Source organism: Ranitomeya imitator, chromosome 3 (assembly GCF_032444005.1).
Source record: "Ranitomeya imitator isolate aRanImi1 chromosome 3, aRanImi1.pri, whole genome shotgun sequence".
Lineage (NCBI taxonomy): Eukaryota > Metazoa > Chordata > Amphibia > Anura > Dendrobatidae > Ranitomeya > Ranitomeya imitator.
In genome coordinates, this window is record NC_091284.1 from 775,416,990 (window position 1) to 775,435,036 (window position 18,047).

Genomic DNA, 18,047 nt, shown 5'->3' on the forward strand with positions numbered 1-18,047 from the left:
AGAAAGGGTCTCTCTGAAGCTCTTAAGGATGTAATGGTGGGATTTCCTGTGCCTGCTGGTTTGAATGAGTCTATGTCCTTGGCCATTCAGATCGGTCGTCGCTTGCGCGAGCGTAAATCTGTGCACCATCTGGCGGTATTGTCTGAGAGTAAGCCTGAGCCTATGCAGTGCGACAGGACTATGACTAAAGTAGAACGGCACGAACACAGACGTCTGAACAGACTGTGTTTCTATTGTGGTGATTCTACTCATGCTATTTCTAATTGTCCTAAACGCACTAGGCGGTTCGATAGCTCTGCCGTTATTGGTACTGTACAGTCCAAATTCCTTTTGTCCATTACCTTAATGTGCTCTTTGTCATCATATTCTGTCATGGCGTTTGTGGATTCAGGCGCTGCCCTGAATCTGATGGATTTGGATTATGCTAAACGTTGTGGATTTTTCTTGGAGCCTTTGCGGTGTCCTATTCCGTTGAGAGGAATTGATGCTACACCTCTGGCCAAGAATAAGCCTCAGTACTGGGCCCAGCTGACCATGTGCATGGCTCCTGCACATCAGGAAGTTATTCGCTTTTTGGTACTGCATAATTTGCATGATGTGGTCGTGTTGGGGTTGCCATGGCTACAAACCCATAATCCAGTATTGGATTGGAACTCTATGTCGGTAACCAGCTGGGGTTGTCAGGGAGTACATGGTGATGTTCCATTTTTGTCTATTTCGTCATCCATTCCTTCTGACATCCCAGAGTTCTTGTCGGACTTTCAGGATGTATTTGAAGAGTCCAAGTCTGATGCCCTACCTCCGCATAGGAATTGTGATTGTGCTATCGATTTGATTCCTGGTAGTAAATTCCCTAAGGGTCGTTTATTTAATTTGTCCGTACCTGAACACACCGCTATGCGCAGTTATGTGAAGGAGTCCCTGGAGAAGGGACATATTCGCCCATCGTCGTCACCATTGGGAGCAGGGTTCTTTTTTGTAGCCAAAAAGGATGGTTCGCTAAGACCGTGTATTGATTACCGCCTTCTTAATAAGATCACTGTTAAGTTTCAGTATCCCTTGCCATTGATTTCTGACTTGTTTGCTCGGATTAAGGGGGCTAGTTGGTTTACTAAGATTGATCTTCGTGGTGCGTATAATCTGGTGAGAATCAGGCAGGGAGATGAATGGAAAACGGCATTTAATACGCCCGAGGGTCATTTTGAGTATCTGGTGATGCCGTTCGGACTTGCCAATGCTCCATCTGTTTTTCAGTCTTTTATGCATGACATTTTCCGTGAGTATCTGGATAAATTCTTGATTGTTTACTTGGATGACATTTTGATCTTCTCAGATGATTGGGAGTCTCATGTGAAGCAAGTCAGAATGGTTTTCCAGGTACTGCGTGCTAATTCCTTGTTCGTGAAGGGATCAAAGTGTCTCTTCGGTGTGCAGAAAGTTTCATTTTTGGGGTTCATCTTTTCCCCTTCTACTATCGAGATGGATCCGGTTAAGGTTCAGGCCATCCAGGATTGGACTCAGCCGACATCTCTAAAAAGTTTGCAGAAATTCCTGGGCTTTGCTAATTTTTATCGTCGCTTCATCTGTAATTTTTCTAGCATTGCCAGACCATTGACCGATTTGACCAAGAAGGGTGCTGATTTGGTTAATTGGTCTTCTGCTGCCGTGGAAGCTTTTCAGGAGTTGAAGCGTCGTTTTTGCTGTGCCCCTGTGTTGTGTCAACCTGATGTTTCTCTTCCGTTCCAGGTCGAGGTTGATGCTTCTGAGATTGGTGCAGGGGCGGTTTTGTCACAGAGAGGTTCTGGTTGCTCAGTGTTCAAACCATGTGCTTTCTTTTCCAGGAAATTTTCTGCTGCTGAGCGTAATTATGATGTGGGCAACCGAGAGTTGCTGGCCATGAAGTGGGCATTCGAGGAGTGGCGTCATTGGCTTGAGGGTGCTAAGCATCGCGTGGTGGTTTTGACTGATCATAAGAACCTTACTTATCTTGAGTCTGCCAAGCGCTTGAATCCTAGACAGGCCCGTTGGTCGTTATTTTTTGCTCGTTTTGATTTTGTGATTTCATACCTTCCGGGCTCTAAAAATGTGAAGGCGGATGCTCTGTCTAGGAGTTTTGTGCCCGACTCTCCGGGGTTATCTGAGCCGGCGAGTATCCTCAAGGAAGGAGTCATTGTGTCTGCCATCTCCCCTGATTTGCGGAGAGTGTTGCAGAAATTTCAGGCTAATAAACCTGATCGTTGTCCGGCCGAGAAACTGTTCGTCCCTGATAGGTGGACTAGTAAAGTTATCTCTGAACTTCATTGTTCGGTGCTGGCCGGTCATCCAGGAATCTTTGGTACCAGGGAGTTGGTTGCTAGATCCTTCTGGTGGCCATCTCTGTCACGGGATGTGCGTGCTTTTGTGCAGTCCTGTGGAATTTGTGCTAGGGCTAAGCCCTGCTGTTCACGTGCCAGTGGGTTGCTTTTGCCCTTGCCGGTCCCGAAGAGGCCTTGGACACATATTTCGATGGATTTCATTTCTGACCTTCCCGTTTCTCAAAAGATGTCTGTCATTTGGGTGGTCTGTGATCGCTTTTCTAAAATGGTCCATCTGGTGCCCTTGGTTAAATTGCCTTCCTCCTCTGATTTGGTGCCTTTGTTCTTCCAGCATGTGGTTCGTTTACATGGCATTCCTGAGAATATTGTTTCTGACAGAGGTTCCCAGTTTGTCTCGAGGTTCTGGCGAGCCTTTTGTGGTAGGATGGGCATTGACCTATCTTTTTCCTCGGCCTTCCATCCTCAGACTAATGGCCAGACCGAACGAACCAATCAGACCTTGGAAACATATCTGAGATATTTTGTTTCCGCTGACCAGGATGATTGGGTGTCATTTCTGCCGTTGGCTGAGTTCGCCCTTAATAATCGGGCCAGCTCGGCTACCTTGGTCTCTCCATTTTTCTGCAATTCTGGGTTCCATCCTCGTTTCTCTTCAGGACAGGTTGAGTCTTCGGACTGTCCTGGTGTGGATTATGTGGTGGACAGGTTGCAGCAGATCTGGACTCAGGTAGTGGACAATTTGACCTTGTCCCAGGAGAAGGCTCAGCTTTTCGCTAATCGCAGACGCCGTGTGGGACCCCGACTTCGTGTTGGGGATCTGGTTTGGTTATCTTCTCGTCATATACCTATGAAGGTTTCCTCTCCTAAATTTAAACCTCGTTTTATTGGTCCGTATAGGATTTCTGAGATTCTCAATCCGGTGTCTTTTCGTCTGACCCTCCCAGACTCCTTTTCCATACATAATGTATTCCATAGGTCGTTGTTGAGGAGATACGTGGCACCTATGGTTCCATCTGTGGAGCCTCCTGCCCCTGTTTTGGTGGAGGGGGAATTGGAGTATATTGTGGAGAAGATTTTGGATTCTCGTGTCTCTAGACGGAAACTCCAGTATCTGGTCAAATGGAAGGGTTATGCTCAGGAAGATAATTCCTGGGTTTTTGCCTCTGATGTCCATGCCCCAGATCTTGTTCGTGCCTTTCATGTGGCTCATCCTGGTCGGCCTGGGGGTTCTGGTGAGGGTTCGGTGACCCCTCCTCAAGGGGGGGGTACTGTTGTGAATTCTGTGGCTGAGTTCACTTCTGTGGTCACAAGTGGTATTGCAGTCTCTGGGCTTCCTCCCTCAGGTGTTTTGGTGAGCTCGTTGGCTGCCTTGCTATTTAGCTCCACCTGAGTCTGTCTTCCTTGCTCCTTGTCAATGTTCCAGTGTTGGATCTGAGCTACTGCATCTTTCCTTGGGCCTGCTGCTCTGCTAGATAAGTGCTTCTAGTTTGTTTTCTGTTTTTTCTGTCCAGCTTGTTATTATCTTTTGCTGGAAGCTCTGAGAAGCAAAGGGGTGCACCGCCGTGCTGTTAGTTCGGCACGGTGGGTCTTTTTGCCCCTTTGTGTGGTTTTCGTTTTAGGGTTTTTTGTAGACTGCATAGTTCTCTTTGCTATCCTCGCTCTGTCTAGAATATCGGGCCTCACTTTGCTGAATCTATTTCATTCCTACGTTTGTCTTTTCATCTTGCTAACAGTCATTATATGTGGGGGCTGCCTATTCCTTTGGGGTATTTCTCTGAGGTAAGTTAGGCTTGTATTTCTATCTTCAGGCTAGTCAGCTCCTCAGGCAGTGCCGAGTTGCATAGGTAGTTGATAGGCGCAATCCACTGCTGCTTCCAGTTGTGTGAGGATAGATCAGGTACTGCAGTCTACAGAGATTCCACGTCTCAGAGCTCGTCCTATTGTTTTGGGTTATTGCCAGATCTCTGTATGTGCGCTGATTACTGCACGCTGTGTTGCCTGATTGCCAGCCATAACACAAGACGTGCAAATGGCAATGACCGGAGGGTGGGCGTGCAGGAGCACATGCGGACGAGAGCGGTATAGAACGCCGCTACCAAGTGCAGAGCCAGGGAACGTTTTGGCCGGAGGCGTCCCTGGTTACACTGGAAAAACAAAGATGGCCGACGCTGACACGCAGCGTGTGACGTCACGGGCCTACGGAAGCACCCAAGGACCAAAAAGGTGAACCGACGCGTTTCGAAGGGAGAACGCCCTTCTTCATCAGGGTTATGGCCCTACAGGGGAACTTCACTTAACTATATACCTTCTCTCATCCTGTGTCCCCGCCCACTGAGATACATTGCCCGCCCCAGTCCCTGAGATGACCAGTGGCCCTTTGCAACCTATCCACATCCAGTGCTCGTTACACTCGTCCTGAATGGCAAGGTATTATTAGTCATTAGGGTCCATGCCCCACAAATATACATGACATGTGCATGCTGCATACTAGGAGAAAATAATCAAAAAAGCATATAAAAAATATCTAATAATAAATAAATAAAAAGTGTAGTAAATTCATCCAATTTATTGACTAAAAATTTTTATTGCTGCTAAAAGTAAAAACTTTATTATTAAAACATCTAATAATAAAACTTAAAAACTGTAGATATTACCCTACAATGAAATGGTCCTAGCCTAATTAAATACACTAAAATCCATAAAATAAAAACAAACATAGGCCTATTTCTCTATTGCAGATTATACAATACCCTGTCACTACTCCATTCAAAATGCATAAGAAAGGTGAATTCAAACTAATAGGTGAACCCCACCTAATTACATCTAGTGAGGCTAATCATATGCATAATAAATAATCTAAAGTGCATTGTAGTGCTACATGACATGTCTGGTTACCACTCCCGCCATTAAAATGCGTGTAATTCAAAATCATGGTTGAGGCCCCTAGGGGTAAGGCAATCCAGCCTGAATATCCATTCTGACTCGACTTTGGACATTTGTTTCAGGAAATTGCCCCCCCTCCTACTTTGATGGACTTTTTGAATCCCACAAAACCGGACATCCTTCATATTACCATTATGTTGCTCCTTAAAGTGACGGGATAGGGGGTGGCCCAGAAACCCCTTCTGAATATTCTTAAGGTGCTCTTTAATTCGTACCATGAGTCTCCTCTTGGTTCTACCCACATACAGTTTGTTGCACGGGCATAAAATCAAATAAATGATACCTGTAGAGTAACAAGTGATTTTATCCCGAATAGTAAATATCTCTGTTCCAGCAGAGTCTCCGAATGTGGTTTGGCACCTCCTCTCAATACCTGTTTGTGTGCAGCAATAGCAACCTCCACACGGCCTAAAACCCCCCTCAGGTTTAGATTTCTGACTTGCCAATGGGCCCTGAGCACTAAAAGCCAATTTGGCTGTGGGAGCTAGCAAATTAGTCAACGTACGAGCTTTTCTGTACACAAATCTGGGATGCACAGGTAGATGATCCCCTATAATCCTATCCCTCTGGAGGATTGCCCAATGTTTCCGAATGATCCCCTGGAACTGCCTATACCCAGCATGGAACTGCGTTATGATGGGCAGTTGTTTGATTTGATCAGAAATGGGTAAAATACCCTGGGGTACGGATTCGGGTTTGTGAATCAAAGTACTTCTTGGTATAATTCTAACTTCATTAGCCGCTTGTTCCACCAATGGCATTGGATAACCTTTTTCCAGAAATTGTTGAGTAAGATGTACTGCTTCTGAATCAAAATCCCCCAGATTAGTGCAATTGCGTCGAATTCTGGTGAATTGTCCCTTTGGACCTAATAGCATATACAAGGGACAAATACCACCGCACCATGTCCAGACCACATAGTACCACCAGTGACCGAATAATATCACATACAAGGAACAAATACCACCGCACCATGACCAGACCACATATTACCACCACAAAGAGACCAAATAGCACATACAAGGGAAAAATACCACAACACCATGTCCAGACCACATATTACCACCACATAGTGATTGAATACTACAATACTGATCAGTAATAAAAAAAAACCACAATACTATCACCATAAGGGCCATTATACACAGGAGATCTGTACTTAGTATGCAGTGTCAGTGTACAGGTAATACAGTGATCACTGGTGACATTATACACAAGAGCTCTGTATATTGTATAGAGTGTATAGTGTCAGTGTATAGGTAACACACTAACTCACCAGTGACGTCTCTAGGTGAAGTCCTTCTTCCAGCCAGGACTTGTCTCTACAGGAAATAACACAGTTATCTCGAGCTCCGCTTGCAGAACACATTACTTAATTTTTCCCAACTTCTACATTACACCACATGAAGAAAAAAAGGCGACATAGTATCACTCTACACAGTAACAGGACCGCCCCCCCCCCCCCCCCATTTAAAACAGTATCCTCAAAAAATAAAATAAATACGTCACTGCAGTAATAATATCCCTCAATTAGCCTCTATGGTAATAATATCCCCCATCCAGGCCCCGTGTATCTCATTCCTGGCTCCTGTCATATGTTCTCCCATCCTGCCCTCATGAGTATCCATTCTGCCCCATATGATATCCCCATACTGCCCCATCTATCTCCATCGTATCCATCCTGCCCCATGATCCTGCACGATCTGTCTCCAATCCTGCCCCCAGTGTCTCAAATCATGCCCCCATGTCTTTCATCTGCCCCATGTCTCTATTCTGCCCGTATCTCCATTCTGCCCCCAGTGTCTCCACATTCTGCCCCCAGTGTGTCCAGCATTCTGCCCCCAGTGTGTCCAGCATTTCTGCCCCCAGTGTGTCCAGCATTTCTGCCCCCAGTGTGTCCAGCATTTCTGCCCCCAGTGTGTCCAGCATTTCTGCCCCCAGTGTGTCCAGCATTTCTGCCCCCAGTGTGTCCAGCATTTCTGCCCCCAGTGTGTCCAGCATTTCTGACCCCAGGGTGTCCAGCATTTCTGTCCCCAGCGTGTCCAGCATTCTGCCCCCAGTGTGTCCAGCATTTCTGCCCCCAGTGTGTCCAGCATCTCTGCCCCCAGTGTGTCCAGCATCTCTGCCCCCAGTGTGTCCAGCATCTCTGCCCCAGTGTGTCCAGCATCTCTGCCCCAGTGTGTCCAGCATCTCTGCCCCAGTGTATCCAGCATCTCTGCCCCAGTGTGTCCAGCATCTCTGCCCCAGGGTGTCCAGCATCTCTGCCCCACTGTATCCAGCATCTCTGCCCCCGGTGCTCCAGCATTCTGCCCCCAGTGTGTCCAGCATCTCTGCCCCAGTGTGTCCAGCATCTCTGCCCCAGGGTGTCCAGCATCTCTGCTTCAGTGTGTCCGGCATCTCTGCCCCAGTGTGTCCAGCATCTCTGCCCCAGGGTGTCCAGCATCTCTGCCCCAGTGTGTCCGGCATCTCTGCCCCAGTGTGTCCGGCATTTCTGCCCCCAGTGTGTCCAGCAGTTCTACCCCAGTGTGTCCAGCATTCTGCCCCCAGTGTGTCCAGCATTCTGCCCCCAGTGTGTCCAGCAGTTCTGCCCCCAGTGTGTCCAGCATTCTGCCCCCAGTGTGTCCAGCATTCTGCCCCCAGCGTGTCCAGCATTCTGCCCAGTGTGTCTGGCATTTCTGCCCCCAGTGTGTCCAGCAGTTCTGCCCCCAGAGTATCCAGCATTCTGCCCCAGCGTATCCAGCATTCCGCCCCCAGCGTGTCCGGCATTCTGCCCCCAGAGTGTCCAGCATTCTACCCTGGGGCCCCCTGGATCGTCACTCTAAAAAAAAAAAAAAAAAAAAACACGAGTTCTTACCTGGCCTCACTCCTGCGGCGGGGGGCGAAGAAGCTCCCTTCACGCAGGTGAAGGGCGCACTTGCCGGCAGCTGACAATGACGTCAGACGCCGGCGAAGTGCGCACTGCGGCTCACGTCAGCTGCCAGCCTCCGATTGGCTGGCGGCTGTTAACTATTGACGTGCGGCGTGAACCCGCGCGTCAATAGCGTTAAACTGCCGCAGCAGCGGTAGGGTAGGGGCCCCCGATGCGGGCCCCCTCTGCCCACCGGGCCCCATATGCCATTCAGGGCAGTAATGCCCTGATGGCAGCCCTGTTTGTACAGGTGTAGGGATGCTCTCAGGTGGGCATTATGTTGCATTCACACTCGCAATGAGGTTTGACCCAATTGTGCAGTTTTATTGCTTTCATAAAACTCCAAGAGATTCAAAGGCATCACAGCAAATTAACAGTTCATTCTACAGGTACATACGGTGGGGAAAATAAATATTTGATTCACTGCTGATTTTGCAAGTTTCTCCACCTACAAAGAATGGAGAGATCTGTAATTTTTATCGTAGGTACAATTCACCTATGAGAGGCAGAATCTAAAAATGAGAACCAGAAAACCACATTGTATGGTTTTTACATAATTATTTTGCATTTTATTGCATGAAATAAGTATTTGATCACCCAGCAAGAACTAGCAAGAATTCTGTCTCTCACAGACCTGTTAGTTTTTCTGTAAGAAGCCTCCTACTCTGCACTCATTATTAGAGATGAGAGAATTTGCTCGGGCTCCCCCTTATTCGGCATAATGAATATTATATACAGTGGGGCAAAAAAGTATTTAGTCAGTCAGCAATAGTGCAAGTTCCACCACTTAAAAAGATGAGAGGCGTCTGTAATTTACATCATAGGTAGACCTCAACTATGGGAGACAAACTGAGAAAAAAAAATCCAGAAAATCACATTGCCTGTTTTTTTAACATTTTATTTGCATATTATGGTGGAAAATAAGTATTTGGTCAGAAACAAAATTTCATCTCAATACTTTGTAATATATCCTTTGTTGGCAATGACAGAGGTCAAACGTTTTCTGTAAGTCTTCACAAGGTTGCCACACACTGTTGTTGGTATGTTGGCCCATTCCTCCATGCAGATCTCCTCTAGAGCAGTGAGGTTTTGGGCTTTTCGCTTGGCAACACGGACTTTCAACTCCCTCCAAAGGTTTTCTATAGGGTTGAGATCTGGAGACTGGCTAGGGCACTCCAGGACCTTGAAATGCTTCTTACGAAGCCACTCCTTCGTTGCCCTGGCGGTGTGCTTTGGATCATTGTCATGTTGAAAGACCCAGCCACGTTTCATCTTCAATGCCCTTGCTGATGGAAGGAGGTTTGCACTCAAAATCTCACGATACATGGCCCCATTCATTCTTTCATGTACCCGGATCAGTCGTCCTGGCCCCTTTGCAGAGAAACAGCCCCAAAGCATGATGTTTCCACCACCATGCTTTACAGTAGGTATGGTGTTTGATGGATGCAACTCAGTATTCTTTTTCCTCCAAACACGACAAGTTGTGTTTCTACCAAACAGTTCCAGTTTGGCTTCATCAGACCATAGGACATTCTCCCAAAACTCCTCTGGATCATCCAAATGCTCTCTAGCAAACTTCAGACGGGCCCGGACATGTACTGGCTTAAGCAGTGGGACACGTCTGGCACTGCAGGATCTGAGTCCATGGTGGCGTAGTGTGTTACTTATGGTAGGCCTTGTTACATTGGTCCCAGCTCTCTGCAGTTCATTCACTAGGTCCCCCCGCATGGTTATGGGATTTTTGCTCACCGTTCTTGTGATCAGTCTGACCCCACGGGGTGGGATTTTGCGTGGAGCCCCAGATCGAAGGAGATTATCAGTGGTCTTGTATGTCTTCCATTTTCTAATTATTGCTCCCACTGTTGATTTCTTCACTCCAAGCTGGTTGGCTATTGCAGATTCAGTCTTCCCAGCCTGGTGCAGGGCTACAATTTTGTTTCTGGTGTCCTTTGACAGCTCTTTGGTCTTCACCATAGTGGAGTTTGGAGTCAGACTGTTTGAGGGTGTGCACAGGTGTCTTTTTATACTGATAACAAGTTTAAACAGGTGCCATTACTACAGGTAATGAGTGGAGGAAAGAGGAGACTCTTAAAGAAGAAGATACAGGTCTGTGAGAGCCAGAAATCTTGATTGTTTGTTTCTGACCAAATACTTATTTTCCACCATAATATGCAAATAAAATGTTAAAAAAACAGACAATGTGATTTTCTGGATTTTTTTTTCTCAGTTTGTCTCCCATAGTTGAGGTCTACCTATGATGTAAATTACAGACGCCTCTCATCTTTTTAAGTGGTGGAACTTGCACTATTGCTGACTGACTAAATACTTTTTTGCCCCACTGTATATATATAATAAAAAAACAAAAAACCACCTGCAGCAGGCAGAGGCCGGCGGCGGCACCTGTGCTGCTGCACGATCACATATGTAATGTGCAGTTCTTTTATATCATGCTGTAAATAAATGCATCAGGAAAAAAAAATGTGTCTGAAAATGGCGCAGGCTAGGGAAATAAAAATTTCCTCCTCCAAGATGGCGCCGCCGACGCCTGCATAGTAGCAGATATCAGCAATCTCCGATAGATGGTACTACGCAGGCACTGACTGCGCCATCTTGGAGGAGGATTTTTTTTTTCTCCAGCAAAATGACGCCGCCTGTGTATTAGCATCTATCGGCGATCGCTGATAGCCGATGCTGATGCTAGCAGCGCCGTCTTGGAGAAGGAATTTTTTTTCTTTAGCAAGACGATGGCGGCTGCTCAGTAACAGCTTTTGGATTGCCGATGGCTGCTACTGCGCAGGCACGGCCAGCACCATTTTGAGACACTTTTTTTAGGCATGCGATCATGCTGCATTGCAGGCGCCGCCGCCAGCGCCAACCTGCTGCAGATGATTTTTTTTTCTTCAATATATATATATAGTATTCATTATGTAAAATAGGGGACGGTTCAGTGAGGGGTCAGTGACCTGTCAGCAGACTTCTGTATGAATACCTAATCAGAGCACCACATGCCACTTCCCACAGTCCCGCCCTGGAGCACGAGCATATCATTGACTCAAAACTCAAAATAAAGATTAAACAACAACGCCAAGATGGATTTCATCACCAGGAATCATAATAATCAGTATAACGGCGCCGACCTGACACTGTGTGTAGGTTACTGCTGACAGGTTACCTTTAATATTCTTTTGTGTAGTATTTGCTCAGTTTGCTTGGATTACAAAAAATTAATCAAATAAATAATTTTTCAATAATCCCCAGATGCCAGTGTCACCACAAGCTGCGGCTGGATTTGGAGGAGTTTCAAGTTCTCCTGCTTTGGATAGTTTACCTACATTATCTGCTCCACGTAATCTTCAAGGCTTTTCAGTATGTACATTAGGTCCTTTTTTATAAAAACTGTATATTGGTGGTACACATGTGCCTCTGCATTGAGTACTATACTAATCCTATTAATATACTATGCTAATCCATACAGTACAAGTAAATACACACAGTTATGGCCGAAAGTGTTGGCACCTTGAAATTGTTCCAAAAAATGAAATTTTTCTCCCAGAAAATGATTACAATTACACATGTTTTGTTATACACATGTTTATTTCCTTTGTGTGTATTGGAACAACACAACTGAAAAAAAGGCAAAGTGGACATCATTTCACACCAAACCCCAAAAATGGGCCGAACAAAATTGTATTCGTATTACCTTGTTGGTCTGTTAGTCTGGTTGGTGTATAGCCATACTACTACTCTCCTCTTCCCTGGGTGGGAAAAGGGAACATACTGACGCCGAATTCCGGAGGTCAGCAAGGTACTTTACCCCGGCGTCTTCACCATTAGAAGTAATCCGGGGAACAGGGATAGCTAGGCCACCCTTAGCGTTAGGGACAGGGAAGGAGCCCCTGGCCCTGGGATACCCTACAACAGAGTTGTGACACCAGATCTCTCATTTTTGAAGGGTACCTTCTCCCAACATCCATTTTAAAATCTCTTCACAGATGATCAATGGGATTTACATCCAGACTCATTGCTGGCAACTTCAGAACTCTCCAGCTCTTTGTTTCCATCCATTTCTGGGTGCTTCTTCAAGTTTGTTTGGGGTCATTGTCCTGCTAGAAAACCCATGACCTAGGACGCAAACCCAGCTTTCTAACACTGAGCACTACATTGCATTGCAACCCAAAATCCATTGGTAATCTTCAGATTTCATGATGCTTTGCACACATTCATAAAACTCAGTGCAAGAGGCAGCAAAACAATCACAAAACATCTTTGATCCCCCACCATATTTGACTGTAGGTACTGTGTTCTTTTCTTTGTAGGCCTCATTCTGTTTTCAGTAAACAGAAGAATGATGTGCTTTACCAAAAAGGTCTACCTTGGTCTCATCTGTCCACAAGATTCTTTTCCAGAAGGATTTTGGCTTACTTATGTACATTTTGGCTAACTGCAGTCTAGCTTTTTTATGTCTGTATCAGCATTGAGGTCCTTCTGGGTCTCCTGTCATAGTATTTCATTTCAATCAAATATTGACAGATATATTCACACTGGCACTGATGCACCCTGAGCCTGCAACATGAATTTCTTTGGAACTTGATTCTGGCTGCTTATCCACCAGATAGACTATCCTGCATCACAACCTTTCATCAATTTTTCTCTGCTGTCTATTTCCAGGGTTATTAGCTACAGTGCCATGAGTTGTAAACTTCTAGATTATGTTGCACATCATGGACAAAGGGACATCAAGATCTCTTGAGATGGATTTGTAACCTTGAGATTGTTGATATTTGTCAACAATTTTGGTTCTCAAGTCCTCAGACATTTCTCTTCTCTTTCTGTTCTCCATGCTTAGTGTGGCACACACAATGCAAAGATTGAGTTTATGTGTGTGTGTGTGTGTGTGTGTGTGTGTGTGTGTGTGTGTAACCCATTCACTATCCCCCACCCCCTGAAGATGGCTGGACCATCATTGTAAATACATCATTGTAAATACACACCTGTACTTTGTATCTCCCCCACCTCATTGTAGATTGTAAGCTCTCACGAGCAGGGTCATCTTATTTTGCTTTAATTATTGTATTGCTAATGTTATTACTTATCACTGTTGTATTTGAAACTGTTAAGCTGTAAAGCGCTGCGGAATATGTTGGTGCTATATACAGTAAATAAAGATTATTATTATTATTATTATTATTAAGTCAACTTCTCCCCCCTTTATCTCGTTTCAAGTGTGATTATCATATTGCCCACAGCTGTTACTTGCCACAGGTGAGTTTGAACGAGTATTACATGCTTGAAACAAAGCTGTTTATCCATAATTTTGGAAAGGTGCCAACAATTTTGTCCTGCCCATTTCTGGGGTTTTGTGTGAAATGATGTCCAATTTTCCTTTTGTCTCTATTTTTGTGTGTTGTTCCAATACACACAAAGGAAATAAACGTGTATAGCAAAAAATGTCTAATTACAATAATTCTCCGGGAGAAATACTTCATTTCTGGAACAATTTCAAGAGTGCCAACACTTTCGGCCATTACTGTGCGTGTATATGTATGTGTATATATATATATATATATATATATATATATATATATATACCGTATATACTTGAGTATAAGCCGACCCGAGTATAAGCCGACCGCCCTAATTTTGCCACAAAAAACTGGGAAAACTTAATGACTCGAGTATAAGCCTAGGGTGGGAAATGCGCCAGCTAACGGTAAATGTCAAAAGTAAAAATAGATACCAATAAAAGTAAAATTAATTGAGACATCAGTAGGTTAAGTGTTTTTAAATATCCATATTGAATCAGGAGCCCCCTATAATCCTCCATAAAGTTTATGATGGCCCCATAAGATGCTCCATATTAAAATATGCCCCATATAATCCTGCATAAAGGTTAATAATGGCCCCATAAGATGCTCCATAGACACATTTGCCCCATATAATGCTGCACAAATTCTGATTATGGCCCCATAAGATGCTCCATAAAGATATTTGGCTCATATAGTGCTGCACAAACGTTATGGCCCCATAGATGCTCCATACAGACACTTGCCCCATTTTCTGTTGCTGCAATAAAAAAAAAACCACATACTCACCTCTCCGTTGCTCAGGCCCCCGACACTTTCAATATTCACCTGCTCCTCGTTCCGGCGCCGCTCCATCTTCAGCATCTTCTGCACTGACATTCAGGCAGAGGGCGCGCACTAACCACGTCATCGCGCCCTCTGACCTGAGCGTCACTGCAGAAGACGCTGAAGACGGAGTGGCGCCCGGAATGGTGAGCAGGTGAATATCGTGCAGTGCTCCCCGTTATACTCACCTGCTCCTGGCACTGTGCAGTCCCTGCTTCCCGGTGGCAGCTTCTTCCTGTACTGAGCGGTCACCTTTACCGCTCATTATAGTAATAAATATGCGGCTCCACCTCTATGGGAGGTGGAACAGCATATTCATTACTGTAATGAGCGGTGCCATGTGACTGCTCAGTACAGGAAGAAGCTGGGGCGCCGGTGAGCCAGGGACCTGCAGGGACCGCGCCAGGAGTAGGTGAGTATAATTAGACAGCCCCCGCTTCCCATCCCCAGCCGACCCCTGGGTATGACTCGAGTATAAGCTGAGAGGGGGACTTTCAGCCCAAAAAACTTGGCTGAAAATCTCGGCTTATACTATATATATATATATATATATACAGTGGGGCAAAAAAGTATTTAGTCAGTCAGCAATAGTGCAAGTTCCACCACTTAAAAAGATGAGAGGCGTCTGTAATTTACATCATAGGTAGACCTCAACTATGGGAGACAAACTGAGAAAAAAAAATCCAGAAAATCACATTGTCTGTTTTTTTATCATTTTATTTGCATATTATGGTGGAAAATAAGTATTTGGTCAGAAACAAAATTTCATCTCAATACTTTGTAATATATCCTTTGTTGGCAATGACAGAGGTCAAACGTTTTCTGTAAGTCTTCACAAGGTTGCCACACACTGTTGTTGGTATGTTGGCCCATTCCTCCATGCAGATCTCCTCTAGAGCAGTGATGTTTTTGGCTTTTCGCTTGGCAACACGGACTTTCAACTCCCTCCAAAGGTTTTCTATAGGGTTGAGATCTGGAGACTGGCTAGGCCACTCCAGGTCCTTGAAATGCTTCTTACGAAGCCACTCCTTCATTGCCCTGGCGGTGTGCTTTGGATCATTGTCATGTTGAAAGACCCAGCCACGTTTCATCTTCAATGCCCTTGCTGATGGAAGGAGGTTTGCACTCAAAATCTCACGATACATGGCCCCATTCATTCTTTCATGTACCCGGATCAGTCGTCCTGGCCCCTTTGCAGAGAAACAGCCCCAAAGCATGATGTTTCCACCACCATGCTTTACAGTAGGTATGGTGTTTGATGGATGCAACTCAGTATTCTTTTTCCTCCAAACACGACAAGTTGTGTTTCTACCAAACAGTTCCAGTTGGGTTTCATCAGACCATAGGACATTCTCCCAAAACTCCTCTGGATCATCCAAATGCTCTCTAGCAAACTTCAGACGGGCCCGGACATGTACTGGCTTAAGCAGTGGGACACGTCTGGCACTGCAGGATCTGAGTCCATGGTGGCGTAGTGTGTTACTTATGGTAGGCCTTGTTACATTGGTCCCAGCTCTCTGCAGTTCATTCACTAGGTCCCCCCGCGTGGTTCTGGGATTTTTGCTCACCGTTCTTGTGATCATTCTGACCCCACGGGGTGGGATTTTGCGTGGAGCCCCAGATCGAGGGAGATTATCAGTGGTCTTGTATGTCTTCCATTTTATAATTATTGCTCCCACTGTTGATTTCTTCACTCCAAGCTGGTTGGCTATTGCAGATTCAGTCTTCCCAGCCTGGTGCAGGGCTACAATTTTGTTTCTGGTGTCCTTTGACAGCTCTTTGGTCTTCACCATAGTGGAGTTTGGAGTCAGACTGTTTGAGGGTGTGCACAGGTGTCTTTTTATACTGATAACAAGTTTAAACAGGTGCCATTACTACAGGTAATGAGTGGAGGAAAGAGGAGACTCTTAAAGAAGAAGTTACAGGTCTGTGAGAGCCAGAAATCTTGATTGTTTGTTTCTGACCAAATACTTATTTTCCACCATAATATGCAAATAAAATGATAAAAAAAACAGACAATGTGATTTTCTGGATTTTTTTTTCTTAGTTTGTCTCCCATAGTTGAGGTCTACCTATGATGTAAATTACAGACACCTCTCATCTTTTTAAGTGGTGGAACTTGCACTATTGCTGACTGACTAAATACTTTTTTGCCCCACTGTATATATATATATATATAGTATAAGCCGAGATTTTCAGCCAAGTTTTTTGGGCTGAAAGTCCCCCTCTCAGCTTATACTCGAGTCATACCCATACTTTTGGTCTGTACTGTATATATATATGTACAGTACAGACCAAAAGTTTGGACACACCTTCTCATTTAAAGATTTTTCTGTATTTTCATGACTATGGAAATTGTACATTCACACTGAAGGCATCAAAACTATGAATTAACACATGTGGAATTGTATACTTGACAAACAACTGAAAATATGTCTTACCAGTGGGGTACCGCAGGGGTCGGTATTGGGACCTGTTCTCTTCAACATATTCATTAATGATTTGGTAGAAGGTTTACACAGTAAAATATCTATATTTGCAGATGATACAAAACTATGTAAAGCAGTTAATACAAGAGAAGATAGTATTCTGCTACAGATGGATCTGGATAAGTTGGAAACTTGGGCTGAAAGGTGGCAGATAAGGTTTAACAATGATAAATGTAAGGTTATACACATGGGAAGAAGGAATCAATATCACCATTACACACTGAACGGGAAACCACTGGGTAAATCTGACAGGGAGAAGGACTTGGGGATCCTAGTTAATGATAAACTTACCTGGAGCAGCCAGTGCCAGACAGCAGCTGCCAAGGCAAACAGGATCATGGGGTGCATTAAAAGAGGTCTGGATACACATGATGAGAGCATTATACTGCCTCTGTACAAATCCCTAGTTAGACCGCACATGGAGTACTGTGTCCAGTTTTGGGCACCGGTGCTCAGGAAGGATATAATGGAACTAGAGAGAGTACAAAGGAGGGCAACAAAATTAATAAAGGGGATGGGAGAACTACAATACCCAGATAGATTAGCGAAATTAGGATTATTTAGTCTAGAAAAAAGACGACTGAGGGGCGATCTAATAACCATGTATAAGTATATAAGGGGACAATACAAATATCTCGCTGAGGATCTGTTTATGCCAAGGAAGGTGACGGGCACAAGGGGGCATTCTTTGCGTCTGGAGGAGAGAAGGTTTTTCCACCAACATAGAAGAGGATTCTTTACTGTTAGGGCAGTGAGAATCTGGAATTGCTTGCCTGAGGAGGTGGTGATGGCGAACTCAGTCGAGGGGTTCAAGAGAGGCCTGGATGTCTTCCTAGAGCAGAACAATATTGTATCATACAATTATTAGGTTCTGTAGAAGGACGTAGATCTGGGGATTTATTATGATGGAATATAGGCTGAACTGGATGGACAAATGTCTTTTTTCGGCCTTACTAACTATGTTACTATGTTATTCTAGGTTCTTCAAAGTAGCCACCTTTTGCTTTGATGACTGCTTTGCACACTCTTGGCATGCTCTTGATGAGCTTCAAGAGGTAGTCACCGGGAATGGTTTTCAGTTCACAGGTGTGCCCTGTCAGGCTTAATAAGTGGGATTTCTTGCCTTATAAATGGTGTTGGGACCATCAGTTGTGTTGTGCAGAAGTCTGGTGGATACACAGCTGATAGTCCTACTGAATAGACTGTTAGAATTTGTATTATGGCAAGAAAAAAGCAGCTAAGTAAAGAAAAATGAGTGGCCATC

General features: G+C 44.8%; 1 protein-coding gene across 4 annotated transcripts in view; it reads left to right on the forward strand.

The window, feature by feature from the left end:
- PARP4 (poly(ADP-ribose) polymerase family member 4) overlaps nt 1-18,047 on the forward strand; it is a 352,799-nt gene that overhangs the window by 213,230 nt on the left and 121,522 nt on the right. For 2 of the 4 annotated variants that reach the window (XM_069759086.1, XM_069759087.1), the window contains exons 39-40: nt 11,425-11,532; nt 13,390-13,428. In XM_069759086.1, the coding sequence (XP_069615187.1) occupies nt 11,425-11,532; nt 13,390-13,428 (147 nt within the window). The remainder of the gene's footprint in view (nt 1-11,424; nt 11,533-13,389; nt 13,429-18,047) is intronic. The other 2 variants (XM_069759088.1, XM_069759089.1) reach the window with 1 other exon arrangement.